At 35.4% G+C, this 19,547-nt stretch overlaps 5 protein-coding genes across 6 annotated transcripts; all 5 read right to left on the bottom strand.

Moving 5' to 3' along the window:
* Window positions 1-1,182: 1,182 nt before the first annotated feature.
* On the bottom strand, window positions 1,183-2,301 carry LOC149376035 (uncharacterized). Its single transcript, XM_089592655.1, has 2 exons — window positions 1,354-2,301; window positions 1,183-1,279 (listed from the first exon to the last, which is right to left on the bottom strand). The coding sequence occupies exons 1-2, from the start codon at window positions 2,112-2,114 to the stop codon at window positions 1,228-1,230; spliced, it is 813 nt and encodes a 270-aa protein (XP_089448781.1). The 5' UTR covers window positions 2,115-2,301; the 3' UTR covers window positions 1,183-1,227.
* Window positions 2,302-5,000: 2,699 nt separating this feature from the next.
* LOC106642932 (death domain-associated protein 6-like) lies at window positions 5,001-7,733 on the bottom strand. 2 transcript variants are annotated; one of them, XM_014357863.2, is made up of 4 exons: window positions 7,462-7,733; window positions 6,165-7,260; window positions 5,757-6,090; window positions 5,001-5,678 (listed from the first exon to the last, which is right to left on the bottom strand). In XM_014357863.2, the coding sequence occupies exons 1-3, from the start codon at window positions 7,549-7,551 to the stop codon at window positions 5,822-5,824; spliced, it is 1,455 nt and encodes a 484-aa protein (XP_014213349.2). In that variant the 5' UTR covers window positions 7,552-7,733; the 3' UTR covers window positions 5,001-5,678; window positions 5,757-5,821. The 2 variants fall into 2 exon arrangements, with proteins under 2 accessions (XP_014213349.2, XP_089445015.1); XM_089588889.1 differs by having other exon boundaries at window positions 5,761-6,090.
* Window positions 7,734-10,213: 2,480 nt separating this feature from the next.
* LOC106642904 (uncharacterized) lies at window positions 10,214-11,169 on the bottom strand. Its single transcript, XM_014357828.3, has 2 exons — window positions 10,397-11,169; window positions 10,214-10,308 (listed from the first exon to the last, which is right to left on the bottom strand). Exons 1-2 carry the CDS (start codon window positions 11,047-11,049, stop codon window positions 10,275-10,277), a joined length of 687 nt encoding a protein of 228 aa, XP_014213314.2. The 5' UTR covers window positions 11,050-11,169; the 3' UTR covers window positions 10,214-10,274.
* Window positions 11,170-14,023: 2,854 nt separating this feature from the next.
* Window positions 14,024-16,270, bottom strand: Dpit47 (DNA polymerase interacting tpr containing protein of 47kD). Its single transcript, XM_014357897.3, has 2 exons — window positions 15,350-16,270; window positions 14,024-15,277 (listed from the first exon to the last, which is right to left on the bottom strand). Exon 2 carries the CDS (start codon window positions 15,268-15,270, stop codon window positions 14,125-14,127), a length of 1,146 nt encoding a protein of 381 aa, XP_014213383.2. The 5' UTR covers window positions 15,271-15,277; window positions 15,350-16,270; the 3' UTR covers window positions 14,024-14,124.
* Window positions 16,271-16,363: 93 nt separating this feature from the next.
* On the bottom strand, window positions 16,364-19,408 carry CytC (mitochondrial cytochrome C). The gene is made up of 4 exons (XM_014357899.2): window positions 19,300-19,408; window positions 17,341-17,389; window positions 16,789-16,930; window positions 16,364-16,684 (listed from the first exon to the last, which is right to left on the bottom strand). The coding sequence occupies exons 2-4, from the start codon at window positions 17,377-17,379 to the stop codon at window positions 16,539-16,541; spliced, it is 327 nt and encodes a 108-aa protein (XP_014213385.1). The 5' UTR covers window positions 17,380-17,389; window positions 19,300-19,408; the 3' UTR covers window positions 16,364-16,538.
* Window positions 19,409-19,547: the final 139 nt, after the last annotated feature.

Here is a 19,547-nt window from a genome sequence, read left to right as displayed (position 1 = left end):
GTAACAAACTATAGCCAACCAGCTCGAATGAAAGAAAAACAAACGATAAACAGCTAAATTATTCAAACGTGACCACGCACGTATGCGTTGTATTACAGAATAATTGTAATTAGAAAGGTGTGTTTGCTGTATAGTTGTATACGTATACGTGATAAGGTTGCGCGTATGAGAAGAGCAGGAAAATGCCTCGGGTTAATTTCCAAAGTACCCGAGAAACTGGAACAGCGGCTCCGTCATATTCTCTTTCGATGACCTCCTCATCCCTCCTTTGATTCGAGTATAGTGATGTGTATATATATACAATTTGGAGAAGAATGAGTTGATATATTATCATATATCAAATTGTTTACTACACTTGATTAACATTTTTTTCTCTTTTTGGTACGAAATTTTGATTCTCTTAAGGTAAATGGATTGTGCTTTTCCATTGTTTCACTGATGCTTAATAAAGAAAAATTGAAATAATTGTTGATCAACGTGATTCTATGCGCAGTAATAGTTAATTTACTGTAACAATATTTACATTGTTTCCACCCTCGTCCGTGTTTTACTTGTGTCCTTAATATATGTAATTTCATTCATTAAATATTTTTTATCAAAGTTATTTGCAGTGATTTCAATACATAAACAGCAGTTTTTCCTCACGTTTTCAGTTCTATGTACTAATAACTATTTTGTTTGATAATAATGGCTGATATTGGATGTTTTTACACCTATCACCGACAAATTTACGCACACTCATTGAAAAATATAAAAAGTGGGGCAACCAGAACCAAGGGCTGCTTCCATTTCACACTACCTATTAATCTATCTCTAAATTTGTAAAAAATCTCCCATTAAGACCGAAAACGAAAGACTATATCGACGGCTTGTACAACAAAAAAGCACAATTCAAATTTTCTCATATTATTTCAAACAGAAGTTGTATTCTTGCAAGTAAAATAATAAACGAGCTGTTGTTCTCATCTACGCATTTGTAATGACTTCTTAAAATATCGTTATCACAACTATTTTTATTAAAAAAATTAATAATTGTATTTTACATACAGTATACATACCATAATATAGTTTCAACACATTTTATGTATTGAAACATTTTTTCATTAAATTATATTTAAAATTATTAATCTAAACATATATAATTAAAAACAGCAATTTTTTCTCACGTGAAAACATCTGATATTAAGAATACACTCATGCAAATGGTTCCAAACAAGATGAAAAGACTTATGAAGAGCTAGAGTTTTCTCTATAAGAAAAACAAAGGGGTTTCTGCTTCCTGTAAAAAAAAAACAAGCAATTGGTATTAAAATTGACAATTCAACAAATGTAAAGAAAACTTGAGTTACACACTTGATTTCAGAAAGCATGGAATCATCCACCCTAGCAGCCGAGAAGCTATCTTGCTGCTGAAGCGTCTGCTGGAGTCTAAAAATTCTGAATTGATCGAACAAAGTATTCCACGAAGAATGGGGTTCCACAGCCATATTAACATTAGATCCCAGGGTAGGCTTAGGTCGATTGGGCCAGATGTTCAGGTGCAATTTATATTTTACAACGATTATGAACTCATGGCTGGAATCATTGCTGGAGATTAAAAGCTCGACACCACCTTCCACAGTATGGTCCAAATTCTCGGATGGCTTCGGTTCGCGCTTATTCATCTCTCCGTAGTTGATGTAGGAAAATTCCAAAATTTTCTTTTTCAAGCCGTTATCGAAAAAACGTTTGGCTGGCGGATTGTTCGACAGAAGCTGCCGAAACATGGAAGATCCAAGAAAACTCAACATCTCGCCCCAGGTAAAGGAGTGCTGGTAGAGGAGATGGGCGGCCATAATAACGGCTGATCTTTGGCTGATTTCCGGCAAGTGCTCGATATTAAAAGGACTCTCGATGGAGCATTCGCCGTCCAGCTGGTACAGCACGACTTTGTCGGGGACATTGCGATTGTCTTGGGTAAGGGCACCTTGGGTCCTTTGAGACATTACCGCAGTTGAGATGATTATGCGTGGGATTGTTAACAACGCAGAAGTTGGAGCTCTTTGAGACGGTGTCGGTGGCGTTACGGCATTCGGCGTCCTTTGAGACGCGGTATTTTGGCTCCTTTGCAACATTGCGGTATTTTTTCAGTCCCTTCAACTGTATTTAAACACTTGAAATCCCAATTTCCGACTATGTATTATAATGATAGTCTTATCTTTAGTCTAATCCAACTGTGCAATATTCTTTGACTATAAATAGGTGATAAGTACTCGACAACAATGAAAGTAATTGCAAATATGATGACTTGATGACTTTCTTTCTTCGTTCACACGTGATGAGTCATTGTCCGCCATTGCCATTGCCGAGATATTAGCTAGCCACAGCGCAGCGCATCGGGGCATTGGTGGTCCATTTTCAAATAGGTTTTAAAAGTCAATTTTCGGATAGAAGATAAATTATAAACTTGACGCAAACAGCATATATAATTCCAACTTATTATTTTCTATCTATAATATTAGTTGCGGCTGGTTTATAATCAATTAAATGGCTCTACTGTAGGTATTAATAATTATTTGGATCAGCGCCATCTAGCGTTGCGGATTTTTGGACTAAAAGTGGCCCTAAACTTTTCAGCCAGAGCTTTAGCGCGTAGAGCCATTTAATCACTTATAAACCAGCCGCAACTTATTTTGTAGCTATAAAATAAAAAAATAACGATACATTTGTTTTTGGCGGCAAGTTATCAATCTATTTTTTACTCGAAAATTCATCTTCAAAAGTATAAATACATATGAGGTCAATTTTTGGTAGAAAATACATTGATAACTTGCCGCCAAAAACACATGTTTCGTTATTTTTTTATTTTATAGCTACCAAATGAGTTGCGGCTGGTTTATAAGTGATAAAATGGCTCTACGCGCTAAACTGCCTAAATCTCTCCTTCAGAATTTCAAAAGCAATTTTTGGCCAAAAAAATCACGACCGCTAGATGACGCTGATCCAAATGATTATTACTACTTATGGTAGAGCCATTTAATCAATTACAAACCAGCCGCAACTAATATTATAAATACAAAATAAAAATTTTATATTGTCAGTGCTGTTTGCGGCAAGTTTGCAATGTATCTTTTACACGAACATTGACTTCCTATATATTTATACTTTTGGGTAAAAGATAAATCGAAACTTGCCGCAAACAGTGCAAACTACGTTAACTTTTTTATTTTATATTTATAAAATTAGTTGCGGCTGGTTTATAATTGATTAAATAGCTCTACTATAAGTAGTTCAGTAGTAATTATCATTTGGATCAGCGCCATCTAGCGGTCGTGATTTTTTTGGCCAAAAATTGCTTCTGAAATTCTGAACGAGAGATTTAGGCAGTTTAGCTCTAGAGCTATTTAGTCACTTATAAACCAGCCGCAACTCATGATAAAGCTATAAAATAAAAAAATAACAATATGTGTGTTTTTGGCGGCAAGTTAACAATCTATTTTTTACCAAAAAATCGACCTCATATGTATTTATACTTTTTAAGATGAATTTTCGAGTAAAAGATAAATTGTTGACTTGCCGCCAAAAACACATGTATCGTTATTTTTTCATTTTATAGCTACAGGATGAGTTGCGGCTGGTTTATAAGTGACTAAATGGCCCTGCGCTCTAAAGCTCTGGCTGAAAAGTTTAGGGCCACTTTTTAGTTCAGAAATCCGCAACGCTAGATGGCGCTGATCCAAATAATTATTACTACAACTATACTTACAGTAGAGCCATTTTATTAATTATAAACCAGCCGCAATTAATTTTAAAGATATATAATAAAAAGTTTACATCATCAATGCTATTTGCGGCAAGTTTACAATTAACTTATTACCCGAAAATTGACCTCTAAAAGTATAAATATTCTACTTATATATGGCTTAAAATCGACCATATTTAACAGTCAAATTTTTAGTAGATAATACATAATGGTAAAAGGTCTAAAGTATTGTAATTTTGTAAATATGGTCGATTTTTTAAGCCATATAGGATAATTAGAATATTTATACTTTTGGAGGTCGATTTTCGGGTATAAAATTTATTGTAAACTTGCCGCAAACATCATAAACAACATCAAATTTTTATTTAATATTTATGAGATTAATTGAGGCTAGTTTATAATTGATTACATGGATGATGGATCTAGACCTCTTAAGCTCTGAACGGATAGAAAATAAAAAGTTGTACTGCAAAGTACCATTTGTGGCAAGATTGTAATTTATCTTTTATTCAAAGTTTGACTATTAAAAAAAGGAATTTCTCGTCGGTTTTCAAATAGAAGATAAATTTTAATACTGCTACAAATGGCACTTTTATGTACAACTATTTATTTTCTATCTAATGGTTGAAGTTATGGCTGATGGTGTATAAAATTTTATAGCACTACTTTAATTACCATACATATTAACTCTTCACCAGAATGAAATTTGACGAGGATGATTTAGATCTGAACAAATCATGAGATTTCTTAATTCTGATACTATTGTTGAAAACATCTTTTTTTTGATAATTGTAACTGTTAAAAAGAGATTAACAAAAGTTGTCTGAGCTGGGAGGGGGGGGGGGAAGTTTTCAGAGAAGGCAACTGTTTTATGTCTTGGTTGCCAACGCAAAAAATGTACCTCCTTCAAACTAGAGAAATGTATGAAATTATGTAAGTACGTAAAGTATGCAATTTTTTAAGAGACTTAAGTTTTCATTACATGGAATAATCAATTATTGTTAGAACATACAAGTTTAAGAACTCAAATTCTGAAGATCAGCAGATCCATTAACCTGGTACTCTTTTGTAATAAAAAAGGCTGATGCAAGTTGTATGACTGTTGTAACAGTCATAATTGTTATATGATACAGACCTAAATATATTGATACATGAAAGCTTAGATAAATACAAGTAAATTTTTGGAACAATGGTTAATGAAACATAATATAAATAAAACTCTCCAGGTACAAAACATATATTTATTCAAGATCTCTATGTATAAAGCGTGGCTATTCACATGTTGCAATAGTATCATGAGACTACAATATAATTCATTTGGGTGACTTGCCAAAAAGATAGTACAGAACGTCAATATTAAAAGAAATACACCGATGGTTTTTATCATTCTTCAATGGAATAACAATGCATGTTAATTAAATTGTCCCCAAAGGAGAAAATTTCTAAAAAATCAAACAATATGCACTTATATGAAGCTATATAGCGCCAACGTTTTTGTTTTCTTACTATTTACATCGCTAAATAAAAATTTTTTGAAATATGTAGTTAATCGGTCACTGTTAAATTCGATTGCAATTAACTATACTATTTAATTTAAAATGTAATCAACTGTTCATCATCTAAAATGATTAACTTATGACTAAAATTTTTACTCGAAACAAGTAGCTCTGAGGCTTTTTTTACAGTGTAAATACAATTTTTTCTATCAAGTTTACCCTACCACACGTTTCATACCGATTAATTAATAAAAAATAAATATACTTTTCTTTAATTTATTATTGCCTTTCTAGGTAGGATCGATTCCAATGCATTGGAGACGCAAGGAAGCTTTACTCTGTTTGTGGAGCATGTGAGCCACAATGTTGAACAACAATCAGACTGTCTCTTAAAAATTATACATCCAGCTCAATTATCTCAATTGCCAGATATCATAGTGCTGTGGAAATTAATAGTTTTTTAAAAATATTATACTTCAACTTATTTTTATATTTATGTAAAATTAATTTATTGATACCTACTGATGATTAATTCAACTGTACTACTTTTTGACTGCTCTCCAGTGCCTTGCTACAACTGAGATTAACTAAGTGGATCATCACACATTTGTTTCTCCAACTCTTCGGGAGTCAATTTATCTTGCATGTCTTCGTATTTTTTAAAAACTTCATTTAAGAGCTTTTCACCCATTATTTTATTTTGCTGCAGAGTTTTTTGTAGAGCATGATCATTCACTGCAGGGTCAACATTGTCGCTTGCATCCTTGTTAATGAAAAATGATAAAAATTTATCAGATTCCTGTATCCGACATTTTTTCAAATACTTTGTTACGGCTTTCAAAGCGTTAGTAGCTACAAAAAATTAATTTATCAATACGAAGGATAATATAATACTCATACTAGTATAAACAGTATGTAACTCTTACCATACTGCTCTATTCCTTTTTCACTGAGGTGAAGCTTATGTGTTTCATTATCTTTTTTTACAATTTTCAATAAATCGTGATAATCCGGTGCCACAATATAATCTGGTGTAGTGTTGCAATTCCTAACATGTTTTAATTTGTTCATACGTTTAATGCTACAGTTGATATAATCAACAATTGACTGATTTATGACATTAATATCTATCATCTCATTTTGGATATCCTTCACTGAAACTTTTTTCTTTCTAAGTTCTGATTTTAATTTTTTATCTTTTGCAATATCACTCAGAGCAACGTATAACTGAACTAATTTTCTTTTATATCTATCTTCTTTCATGTATGCAGAATCCTCATCATCGTCTAAAATTACTTCTTCGGATTCCAGTTCTTTTATCCTTTCAATGCATTTTTTTATAGTTTCTTCCAGCTGCCTAATTTTGTTCAACTCTTCTTCAGTGAACGTTGGTTCTTCATCTGATGCACTGTCTTTTTCTTCTGTAGGTTCCTTTGTTTTGGGTGTGTTTAAACGTTTACTGATTTCCTGTTTAACTTTAGTAATACTCTCGTACAGCTTAATTCTTTTATGACTGATTTCGTTCAAGATTTTACTGAGGAAAAATCTAAATTCTTCGTGGTTTTTGTCAAAAGAGTCAAGTTTCTTGTATTTTTTTCGCAATTTTTCAAGGATTTCCTTTGTTTCTTCGTCAGCTTTTTCATGATTGACACATGCTTTTACAAAATTATCAAAAACGTCATCCGAAGGATCTGGGATTGCCACTTTGTCCTTGACAACCAAGACTGGCTGAATACGTTTGGATTTCTTATTGTTTGGAGATATTTTTTCATTTTCATCATAATGTTCTGTTATGTCTTCAACGGGACTCGTGATTTCTGTTACAGAATCATCGTGAATACTTGTACTTGATAAGTACTCGTCCGAGCTACTACTATTAATCATCTTAACCGTTTCATTCATATCTTGAAATTTAGGTTTCTTGAACCGACTGCGGTTTTCATTAAACGAACTCGAAAGCTTTCTCTTTTCATTTGTTGCTTCTTTCAATTTTGTTTCAGTACCTGCACATTCTGTGTTGTCCTGAAAAAATTTTCAGTAAAAATATTTAAATACAGAATTACAATACGCTCATGAACAACTGAAACTAAACTGTTGATAATTAAAAGTTGAAAACTTCATGAAAATTTTAAAGAAACGCATTAGCCTTGATAGATGGAAGAGAGTAAGTTTTATACGTTACACGTGATAAAGTAACAATGTTAAAATATTAAACAGTTTAACCTTTGATTGAACACTTTTCTCTTTGACTGTTATTGTAGGTTCAACAATTACTTCGTCCTCTGATGAGGAAAGACAAATAGTCACGCTCATTGCTTTTGTATGAAAATACGTTTTTCCTTTATTTTTTTTCAATCAAATATAAACACGACAAGTAACTCGCGGTTGCCTACTGATTGCGTGGCATGCCTGCTGAGATTTTTGTTAGGGTTACGGGTTGTATTCCGCAAATGCTGTCAGCAGTTAAGTTATATAGGTCGTGGTAAAGCCGCATGATCACATGATCAGGCAGCGCTAAGGTCAATCTGTACACTCACCATACCTTGATTCGCAAACCGCGAAGTTTGAATTCTTAAAGTAATTTATCGTATTAAAACACGAGGAACAACCAGAACCATAAAATAAAAATATAATGATAAACAACTATCATATTAACAACTATTGAACAATCTTAAAATCATACTTTATGTTTATTTGTCATTAAAAAATTTAAGAATTTAAACTTCGCGGTTTGCGAATCAAAGTACGGCGAGTGTACTAACTGTATAAACTGTCGGTGTCGGTGGGTTCCGCACTTCCGCATGTCAACAAACTTCAGCATATGCGGATAACAGCCTCTGATTTTATCATTCTAATAAAGAGAGCACGGTGTAAGATCTACGTGAAGTTATGTGTAGTAATTATCGTAATCACTACGAAGTACTTAGTGCCATTTGGTCGATTTTATTAAACCATATAAGTAGAATATCCATACCTATGGTGATCGATTTTCAGATAGAAGATAAATTGTAAACTTGCCGCAAATAGCATAAATAATTTCAACTTATTAATATCTCTCTGTCAATTTACTTGCGGCTGGTTTATGATTAATTATGGGGCTCTGCTATAAGTAGTAACAATTATTTGGATCAGCGCCATCTAGCGTTGCGGATTTTTGGACTAAAAAGTGGCCCTAAACTTTTCAGCCAGAGCTTTAGCGCGTAGAGCCATTTAGTCACTTATAAACCAGCCGCAACATAAGATAGTAGCTATAAAATAAAAAAATAACGATACATGTGTTTTTGGCGGCAAGTTAACAATCTATTTTATACCAAAAATCGATCTCATATGTATTTATACTTTTAAAGATAAATTTATGAGTAAAAAATAGATTGTTAACTTGCCGCCAAAAACACATGTATCGTTTTTTTTTTATTTTATAGCTACAGGATGAGTTGCGGCTGGTTTATAAGTGATTAAATGGCTCTACGCGCTAAAGCTCTGGCTGAAAAGTTTAGGGCCACTTTTTAGTTCAAAAATCCGCAACGCTAGATGGCGCTGATCCAAATAATTATTACTACTTATAGCAGAGCCCCATAATTAATTATAAACCAGCCGCAAGTAAATTGACAGAGAGATATTAATAAGTTGAAATTATTTATGCTATTTGCGGCAAGTTTACAATTTATCTTCTATCTGAAAATTGATTACCAAAAGTATGGATATTCTACTTATATGGTTAAATAAAATCGACCAAATGGCACTAAGTACTTCGTAGTGATTACGATAATTACTACACATAACTTCACGTAGATCTTACACCGTGCTCTCTTTATTAGAATGATAAAATCAGAGGCTGTTATCCGCATATGCTGAAGTTTGTTGACACGCGGAACCCATCGATAGTTGTTACGGTTTTTTTATATTGAAATGGCTTTTTTTATACTATTGAAATGGACGTTTTTAACGCACACTTCTTACCCAAAATTAATATAGTGTTTATCGTAGTTACGTAAATAAATTCCCGAAAAGAACAAATATCACTTTTTTCTTATTAGATATCAAGTATTCTCTTCGTGTTATCTTTTTATTTTATTTTATTTTTATTTTTATAGATGTTTTTCAAAATTTTCGTCTCTAATCTGATTGCTCTACATTTTTTACGTAACTGTACCTCTGTGACCATGAGTGCAACTATTCATGTTTATTTTCCAGATGCTTCCCTCTCGTTATGCACAATTATTATTTACAAGGAGTGTTTAGTATTTTCTTCATAAATAGTTTCTGGTATTCTATTGGCGTACTATTTCTGTAAATTATTTACCTTATTTATGCATAAAACTTTAATAGTTTGTGGAAAACAGCAAATACGTACAAAACTCAAATTGAAGTGTTCACAATCAATCCAAAAGTGGAGACCAAAAATGGCCATTTTTCACTGTTTCTATTTTTTTACGAAAAAAATTAACAGAATTTACTTAAACAATAGTCAACGTTTTTTTTAAAGAGCCATTAAGCCATAACGTGGTTTCTTTTTTGTTCCGACTAAAGTTTAGATTGAAAATTTATGTTGCTAGACTGAACTAACAAATCGAGATGCTCGTCTCCATAACAATAAAAAAAAGGGCCATGATAAATAAAAAAAAAAAAAAAAATGCATACTAAGCAACAGCTACCGGTTTTTGAATATTTTACAGTACTATAGTGGTGTTGACAAACCATACAATTATAAATACACAGATACATATTTTTTTCGATAACAATACCTTTATACGTTTCCAATCAAAAATATATATTATCACACGAATAAGACAACGTACGTATTATATACACTATGGCAACTTAAAAATAAACGTGAATGAAAGGAAAAAAAAAAAAAAAAAAAAAAAAGTAATTCACAAATAAAACGACAAGTGAGCGATGACGAGACATGATCGGCGACCAGTCGAATGAAAAAAAAAAGAAGAAAAAATGGCACTTGTACACGCAACACTCGAACTATTTTTCCAACAGAACACAAGCATCGATGTATACCAATCGTATGTAGCCCTGTGGATTTACTTTTCCGTGAGACAGACCAGTGGATTGCGCCTGGAAGAAGGAATAAAATATCGTCAAGTTATCTCGCGTCAAAGTGGAAATGAAAAAAAATGGCCCCGTCGTGCCAGTAACAACTCACTTGATTTCGGCGCAAATAGCTTTGTCAACGACAACGACGAAGGGCACCTTGGTGGGGCCCGGACTGGCGCAGTCGGCTATCTTAATGAGGTCCCACCAGGAGTAGTGCGGCTCGGGCGCCTCGGTGCAGTCGATGAGGTCGCCCTTGGTGCGATCGAGGCTGCAAAAAATGGCCAAATTGTACTTGACGTGGACGGATATGCCGGCGCCGACGCCGAGCTCCTGGCTACCGTGGACCTCGTGGCGGACGTTGCGGTTCTTGGGCGCTTTGACCGATGCCTTGTAAACCGGGCAATTGTGCACGTACGCGTTGTCACCGAAGGACTGGATGAGCGACGAGTTGAAGCTTATGACTCCGCTACTGCTCGATATGGCACGGTGCAGGTACGAGGCGACGTACGGCCGCAAACGGTCCCAATCGCTTATCTGGGGCTGGGACAGCAGGTGACAGGCCATTATCACCGCGCTACGCCGGCTTATCTCCGGCAAATCCTCCGCGTAAAAGGGCCGTGTTATCGAGTAACTTCCCCGCAACTCGAAGTACACGAGGTCCTCGCCACCGGTGGTGCTGCCGCTGCCCCCACTGTAGCCGGCCATGCCGCCTCTTATTGTCGTACTCATTTTGGTAAATCTACTCTTTCTTTCAATTATCATTGGTACTTGACGAGGTAACGACGCGACAATTCAGCATGTATAATATGTTTTGGGCCAGGGAGCGTGAAAACGCGAACGATTCCGAGCACGGCATGCTGATGGTGAAGCTTTTAATGCTCGTGGAGCGGAGAATGTAGAAGAGAAACTGATCCGGTGGACGTTGTTGGGGAAGAGCCGTGACTTAAAAAGATACATTTTCTACGAAGTGTGTGCGTACCATGTATTCTTGGGCGCGCTGTGTCGCTGTGTGAGGCACGATGTATATACACATATACGCGAAGGTATATACAAGTTGTACCTTACATGTATACGCATCTTTGGGTTAATTTCTGTGTGGGAGGGAAAGAGGAGACTAGGATAGGAAATGGGTGTGGGTGAGGAGTGGACTTTATAATATACTCTCACACGTATATATATATATATATATATATATATATATATTTACGAATGAGAATGAGAGGAAATATATCTCATGTATGTATACGCAACGAGCGCGCCTAAGGGGGAGGCCCATCAAGCTAGATGGTATTTTCGGGTCCTGTTGCGTCTGGAGAATGTCCCTAACTCCCAGCTATGTATATCTATACATGATGCGTGTGTAGGTACATAAGTAGTATGAGTTTTTTCATTCCATCCGAGTACTTTGTGTGCAACTGAAATTTTTCCACTGGGCCTTTGTTTCGTTTACCTATACAAATCACTTTTTTTTCGTTATTTTCATCCAAGTTCGTTTATCATGTAATACATATCGTTACAGCTGAATCTTCTGTGAATCTTGGAACGTCTCATTTTTTAATTTTAAAAATTATGGATAGTAAGTACAAATCTTTTCGAAATCTCGAACTAAAAACTAAAAAAAAGTAACTGGGAATTAAAACAATTCAGCACACTTGTAATTATGTATTTGCCATGAAATCTTTATTTTTTAGATATTCATCAAAACAGCAGTAATGAAGCGACAAAACAATTTTATATGATCGTACCTATACGTATATGTATGTATATTCATATAAACTGTAAAAATTAATTACTGATGTAATCTAATAATCATTAGGTTGAAAATAAGTCATCGGAGTTTTCCTAAAAATATACAAAAGCGAATTGTTAGTTGCTGCGCATTAGGTCGAATATACTTTGTATGCATTCAATTAGGAACTCACTTCATCTCAGCAGAAACGGCGTTATCCACCACGTATGCGGAAAACGCACAACGGCGCTGTGAATTCTGCAGTGCACTTAAAGCTGTTAACTTCCACTTTAACCAACAATAATTGGGTTCAGATGCCACGATGTAATTTTTAGACAAATCATTTTTCAGACGATCGGTATACAACATTAACTTTAAAGTAAATTTAACTGCTACAGTGCGTCCGTCGATCATTAAATCGAAGCCTCCCTCGACTTCCAATTGATCATTGCTCCACTTACTCGGAAAAGATAGGGGGGTATTTTCGTAAATATAAGATTTTTCCGAAATACAAAAACAACGATTGGTATAATACGAAGATATGAAACTTTTTCGTTCATCATACACGTTTTTGTGTATAGAGGAGGCAATGTAAGGTTCTATTGCACCCCACATTGTGTTTTCTAGAAATAATTGACGGGCTATGATTACAGCCGATCGCTGACTGATTTCTGACACATGTTTGGTGTAAAACGGAGTGGTAATATTTAAATAACCATTTAAATCGTAAGCCAATAATTTTTTTAGCTTTCCAGACATTGTTACACTAACAATTGTAACTTACAAGAGCACTTTAAAAAAAGTAACGGTAAGCGTTATAAGGTATTTTAATCAAACTTCACGAGCACAAGAAAAGAACTGAAGCCCGATGTATTCAATATATGGTCGCGCTGGCGAACTAAGCTATCAATCTCTCTCTTTAACCTTAAAAGCGCTTAAAGTGCGCCAAAACGTGACCAGCTGATTAACTAATAACTATTGTTTACATGTGCGAACACACGGTCAGTTAGTTAAGCCAGGGTGGGGGTATATGGGTACCAACTTAATACTTAACCAACGCATCAGGTTTGTTCAAGCCAATTCTCGGTGAGACCGAAATATCAGATGGCATGGGAGCGAAAACAGTATAAAAAATATCAAAGTTTGTTGACATGCGGAGATGCGGAACCCACCGACAGTTAGTACAGGTTGACGCTAGCGCCGCCCGACCATGCGGCGTTACCACGACCTACGTAACTTAACTGCTGGCAGCATTTGCGGAATACACCCTATGTATAGATTCACTCTAGCACTGGGGCCGTACCATGTAACTATTTTTCAGTACATCGGCCTATGCTATAACATAGGCCTGCAAAGCAAAAAAAAGTTATATGGTACGGACCCTGAGACATTCTGTTTACTTTTTGTACTTATCTAACCTAACGTGTGCATATACATTCTCGGGGACAGTCAGAGCCTCTCGGAGACACTCGGAGAAGAATACTTGTTCATTCCATTCTCGGAGACTCCCAGAGTCTCTCCGAGTCTCACCGAGAATTGGCTTGAACAAACCTATCATTTCCGAACAGAGCCCCGTATCTGATAAACAAAGAGTGTCAAATTACGAATTCTTATCGTAAAAACAGCTCGAGAGTGCGTACCAAGAATCAAGAGTCTTTCATTTCTGTTGAGTAGTTTCATACAAAGTCAACTCTTACCGAGTGATGAATTTTTTTCAATTTTATATTAATGTATAGAAACGTCTGGTTTTTTAATTAAAAATATGTCATAAAATACAAGATGTTAAAAATTGCAATTGCAAATTTCTGCAATTTTTATTTGTCTATGCATTATATAGCGGTCCTATATGTTTTATCGCCATCGCAAGATTAGAGGATGAAACAAATCTTGTCTTTGATCATCTTCTTACAACTAATTTTATAAATTATCTTTTTATATACTATGCATATTGTTCACGATAAATTCCAACGACAAAGTATTTAAAAAATAATATTTATTTATTTCGAGTGAGCACAATAATTGTCAAAGTAATAAAAACTTTGTAATGCTTTGACTAACATTTTCAACATACCCCTACAGTATGTTATGAGTTTACACAGATCGCTAGTTTAACTATTGATCTTTAAAAAATATTCCTCAGCTTTACTATTAGCTAGTAAAATATATAAAAAGATTTCGGCTTCGTTGACAATGAACAATTCATGCTGGAGAACTTCAGCCAATGATTGATTCTTATTTATTTTATGGGGTTTTTTGTCACTGCCCGTAAAATACACATTTACCGTTTCAGCTTCATAACGGCTTTCACAGTCCCATGAGGGTGTTTCTTCGAAAATTTCCTCTAACTGCTCGATAATTAACGTACCTTCATTGAAATTTTCCACAAAGTCCGTTTGATTGAATTCAGGATAGAGAAAGATCACTGGCCACACCAGAGCACCTTCATTGTTCAAATATACGTGATATTGGCTGTCGTTGAAGAATTCGTCGACATTTCCTACCTTGATATTGCTTAATTTTATCGCCTCCATTATCATTTCCTTGTGCTTTTCAATCTTATTTGCTTTAAGATCCTGTAATCTTGCATCCCTCAGCATCAATCTCTTTTTCTGTACAGCATCCAATCTCAGTTTATTGTTATCTTGTTCAACTTCTTCTCCTAAATCTGGTATACTTGATATTTCATCACAGTAATCGAGGCATTGATCATAGTCCTTAACGTGAAAGCTACATTTAGCCGCTGTCAATAATGGCTTCAAGTAGTGCGGTTTCAATTTCAGGGCATGCTTACAATCAATCAAACTTGATCTATAATTTTGTAATTGAAATTGTGCCAATGACCTGTTGTTGTACAGCTGAGCCACCAAATCAGTATTTTCACTTTTGCAAGCGATTCCTTGTGAGTAACTCAAAACAGCAAGCCTGTATTTTTTGTGCTTGTAGTTAAAGTTACCGTCTTCCTTGTAATTTTGGGCCAACTCGTCCGGAGTATTGCAATCCTCGCTGAATTTCAATTGTTGTAGTCCTTCCACGAGAGGAGAAATTTCTGAAGGGTTTTCTGGCGTTTTGGTCATAAAAAATGGATGCTTTTCCATTTCTTCCTGCCAACGATCCTCTGGCCATCCTTCTGTGTATGTTTTTCTGTCAAGATTGCTTATAAATTCATCAAGCTCCTTGTCTAGCTTCTCTGCCAACTTCAAACGGTCAGTATCTGTGTATACTTTTTTATCTGGTTTGCTACTGTCTTTACTCATCGTTTCTCTGCAAAGGTAAATTAAATTAAAAATAATGTGAGTATTTTGTATGATTTTTAAAAAGTAGTTATTGACTAACAAGTAAAAAACCTGCTGTTGTTAGAAAGGTTATGTCGTTTGATGTTTATTATTTTCAAATGTGCATGTAATATTACGACCACATCAGTGGTGGTGTACACATTTATGCACGAGCACTTGACAAATTTTTATAACTTTTGATAAAAATAATGAGAATAAAATAATGATAGTATCTTGCAGTTCACGAAAACACTGGGAAAAAATTTATCAAACAGACAGACATCAATGAATATGAAAAGGTGAACGTAAACAAATATATAGTAATCGTGGACTTTAGCCGATATTAATTTGAAATCAGTTATTTTCTCTAATAGAAAAGCATGTTTAAATTGAATATATGTAAAGGAAAATACTTGATTGATTAGGTCAGGTCGGGTCGATATTCACCGCTTCCGCTGAGACGAATTCGCTCTACAATTTGAAACTTTAATTAAATTTTTTATTTGGTGTCCATAATTATTAACTTCTTTAGATCGATTTATAATTTTAATGAGATTTCATACATTAGTCAGTATGACAATAAATTAGCTTGAAAAAAAAAAAAAAAAATTACACAATCTTGTGCAATTTTTACAAAATTATTTGTAATTACGAGTATGAAATAGCAAAGTTATATCATTTAAATAAAATACAAAAAAATTAAAGTTAAAAGAAAGGTTAGAAAAAGACGAAAGCTTTCAAGTTTTCGTTAATCGAATCTGTATTTTAATGTAGAGAATACATGAACATGAATCAACAAACAAGGTTGATATCATCAATGTGATAATAAATAAACTAAAAGTTCGATCTCGCTGAGGCTCAACCTCTAATAAAGATCAAGTCGTCAGCGCAGCAATACTTCCAATGAGGACATTTCGCGGCTGATACTTTGCGTTCAGACTCGCTGAGCAATGTACATACATTCGTTACTTTTTCACAAGGTTTTTAATTTTTTTTTTTCCTACTTATTTAACAATATTAACAATTTCCACTAGGTGCTTCATTTATCGTAAAACGACGCGAGTTTTATTCATAATTCTTTTTTTTTTTTTTTTTCACTGCTGTTTAAAAGGAAAGAGCCGTCCACTGGATTCGAAAAATTGATTGACTGGGACGCAACGGTTATACATTGATGATAATTGCCCTAAGTTCCCGGCTGTCCAGTACAATACAATCTCAGCACGAGTTGACTCTCCAAGGATAAGGTGAATTTACTTGCAGGCCTGTTCAATGTAAGCAATGAGATCACCCCGCTCCTGGGGCTTCTTCAAGCCGGCGAACACCATCTTCGTGCCAGGAATGTACTTTTTCGGGTTCTCGAGGTACTCGAACAGCGTATCCTTGTTCCAAGTGATACCTATTGAACGAAAAACAAACACCCAAGCGATTACGAAAAAGGAAACGTCATTGGAATGCTGTTGCGCATTATGTTTTTTTGTCTAATAAAAATAGTCTGCTCACCCTTAGCCTTATTGGCATCTGTGTAAGCGTACCCCGCAGCCTGACCGGTCTTTCTGCCAATCAGACCATGCAGATTCGGGCCAACTTTGTGTTTACCACCGGCCTCGATAGTGTGACATTGAGCACATCTCTGAACAAAGATCTAAAAACAAAACATATAACACAAGTTGTTATCACGCTTGAAATTATATTTTTAGAGATAAATTATAAAATGAAATATGCAAGTAATAGTTGAGATAATAGTTAGGCACAATAATGGCATTTCCACTCGAAACCATTATTGTAATGTGTATAGATGTGTAAAAACACACTGACAGTGACCTTTAAATGACCTCTGCCCACATTATAAGGGAGTAGCAAATTGCGAAATGTTTAAAATAAATATAAGATTACGTTTTTGGAGTACACATAAATATGTCGCTTTTTAATTATTAAATACTAATTAGCGCTTAGGTGCAGCTCTCCAAATTTTTTTAGCTGTCAATAATCTATTGTTAAAAAAACCAAATTTAAAAACTTTAGAAAAATAAAAAACCTAGAAACAATTTTTACCTTCTTTCCCTTTTCAGCATCACCAGCTGGAACACTCATGTTTGTAAATCTGAAAAAAAAAAAAAAATTGTTAAACTAACAATTCATCAATTAAAGTATGCATTAAAAACCCTAAAACCTATAATAGCTAAACGATAACAAATTTCTACCTTGTAAAAATAGATTTCTTATTCTAAAACTGTGATACTATATTATGTGCGCGCACACGTGGAGAGACGACAACGTTGACCTTGTAATGTGTGTACCGTGTTACGTCAGCATTTCTCGATCAACGAATTTATTGTTCTAGATACGAGTGTAAAAGTGACGATTAAAAAAGTTGTTTGACACAAAAAAGAGAGTAGTGACATTTACACAACACGAAAAAAAGAATCATGAGTTAAGCCGTGTGTCTATGAATTTTGTGGGTGGACAACTTAATAATGGGTACTGTATGCGGCAGACGTTAAAAAACATTTTTTTTGCATACATAATGATTTAATCGCTTTTACGAACAAATTGGTTTAGGTTTTTCAAAAATTTGCTTTCACATTTGGTTCATTGTGCAACCACGCGCAACTATTTGCAATGAAAAATTAATTAACGACGAGCTAACGAAAATCAATTATCATTAACTTGCGGGAGCGGTTGGGTAATTGGGTTATCGCTTACTTTCGTGATTATGCATCGAGACGCGTCAACCGATCAATTTAATTGTTAAGTGAGTTATAGAAGTGAAAAAATGCGCTCCGTCGAATGTATAAAGATTCCGCGTTGACGTCATCATTTTGACGCGTCGCCGCGTGATAAAAAAAAAACTTCTCAAGTTTCAAAAGGAAAGAATTATTATACTTAATTTGATAGTTTTGGGGAATGCTGTATGTATTTATCAAAGAGTTCGATTAATACTTTTGTGGAATGTCAGAACACACGTCACGATAAGCTTGTAGAACATTCAAGCCAACAGCTGTAAAGAAAAAAAATGTGGAAACAACTGACTCCCTTTAAATAAGTACAGAATAAGATAGAGTTCAATGGAAAATATCGCGCCGATTTTCCACTGCTTATTACCAATCTACGAGGTTTCATTGATCAACCCTCGAGACGAGGATCAAGGCCGTGGTCGTGACACGGTCACGAGCAAAGTCACACCAAGTAAATGGCAGTTATTTGGCAATGACCTTAAATGTTAATTCAATTAAGGTACAGCGAAGGGCAAAGCTGCACCTGTGTTTTCATCGATTAAAAAAAATTGTCGTCTGCTTATGATAAGCTATTCATTAAAAATACACGCATAAACGAAAATAATTGCGGGGGAGGGATCAGAAAAAGCGTTTCCTGGCGTCGTGCCCCAAGGACGCATCACAGCGTAAGCATATATTAGCCCGTTTTCCCTCCCTCGCTCTCCCCCTCTCGAATATTCCAAGGGTGCGGAAGACGACGATTGCCCCCGCAAGCGCGTCTCTTGCACAATGCGGATTGCGGGCGAGGTCTCTCGTTCGGAAGACAATTTTGCAAATTTGTGCTCGTTATCAATGTAGGCGCGAAAAAAATGAGCCGAAGGGTAGGTGGAAGATGATGCAGCGTAGAGAGCACTGGCTCACGGCCAACACAACTATATAGCACGACTCCGTTACATAATACCAACGAAAAAAAATACGAATCAATCGCGCGCCTCCCCTACGTATAGATGCAGTTTTCGCGATTGATTATGGAATTTCGGAGCAATGATTATGAATCACCAAGACCACGTGTCAGCTTCTTCGCACACACTCGCGCGCGTCAGGGGATTCGAGACCACGCGCTTTCTTACGGCCAAGTCCATCATGCAGTTACTTTCGTGACCGTCTGCACTTGATCTTACTCCCCGTACACAGATAATGCACACATCCCGAGTTTACCCTCAAACGAACACTAAGCTTTTGGAAAAGAGGAAAGGATATGTGTATGATAACAATTGCAAAGGGTTGTACTACTCACTTGACAAATTGCTTTTACAGTATCACAAGGTTCGAGTACGAACTGCTGAACGTGACTCGACTGTCGTCCGACCGTGAATATGAAGACTGCCTCTGGCTAGCTGCTGCTCTCGATCGATATACGCTTTCGGCTGCTAGTATGCGCGCGCGCTTGAAAAGGGAGTGGGAGGCGGCGGGGAAATTTTGTTATCTTTTACTTCCGTGTGTTGCAAAACTCTTCAATGAGAGTCAAGGTATTTCACGACTTGA

Source organism: Copidosoma floridanum, unplaced genomic scaffold (assembly GCF_036245765.1).
Source record: "Copidosoma floridanum isolate Cflo_tuat_1 unplaced genomic scaffold, Cflo_Japanese_pri ptg000001l, whole genome shotgun sequence".
NCBI classification, from domain to species: domain Eukaryota; kingdom Metazoa; phylum Arthropoda; class Insecta; order Hymenoptera; family Encyrtidae; genus Copidosoma; species Copidosoma floridanum.
This window is presented reverse-complemented; position numbering and strand designations above follow the sequence as displayed.

Coding starts and splice junctions, on each gene's coding strand:
- LOC149376035 (XM_089592655.1), bottom strand. CDS start 2,114: ATGTTGCAAAGGAGCCAAAATACCGCGTCTCAAAGGACGCCGAATGCC. Junction 1,280..1,353: donor TCCATGCTTTCTGAAATCAA/GTGTGTAACTCA, acceptor TTTTTTTTACAG/GAAGCAGAAACCCCTTTGTT.
- LOC106642932 (XM_014357863.2), bottom strand. CDS start 7,551: ATGAGCGTGACTATTTGTCTTTCCTCATCAGAGGACGAAGTAATTGTT. Junction 7,261..7,461: donor AGAAAAGTGTTCAATCAAAG/GTTAAACTGTTT, acceptor AAATTTTTTCAG/GACAACACAGAATGTGCAGG. Junction 6,091..6,164: donor AAAAGGAATAGAGCAGTATG/GTAAGAGTTACA, acceptor AATTTTTTGTAG/CTACTAACGCTTTGAAAGCC.
- LOC106642904 (XM_014357828.3), bottom strand. CDS start 11,049: ATGATAATTGAAAGAAAGAGTAGATTTACCAAAATGAGTACGACAATA. Junction 10,309..10,396: donor GCTATTTGCGCCGAAATCAA/GTGAGTTGTTAC, acceptor TCCTTCTTCCAG/GCGCAATCCACTGGTCTGTC.
- Dpit47 (XM_014357897.3), bottom strand. CDS start 15,270: ATGAGTAAAGACAGTAGCAAACCAGATAAAAAAGTATACACAGATACT.
- CytC (XM_014357899.2), bottom strand. CDS start 17,379: ATGAGTGTTCCAGCTGGTGATGCTGAAAAGGGAAAGAAG. Junction 16,931..17,340: donor ATGCTGAAAAGGGAAAGAAG/GTAAAAATTGTT, acceptor TTTTGTTTTTAG/ATCTTTGTTCAGAGATGTGC. Junction 16,685..16,788: donor AGATGCCAATAAGGCTAAGG/GTGAGCAGACTA, acceptor TTCGTTCAATAG/GTATCACTTGGAACAAGGAT.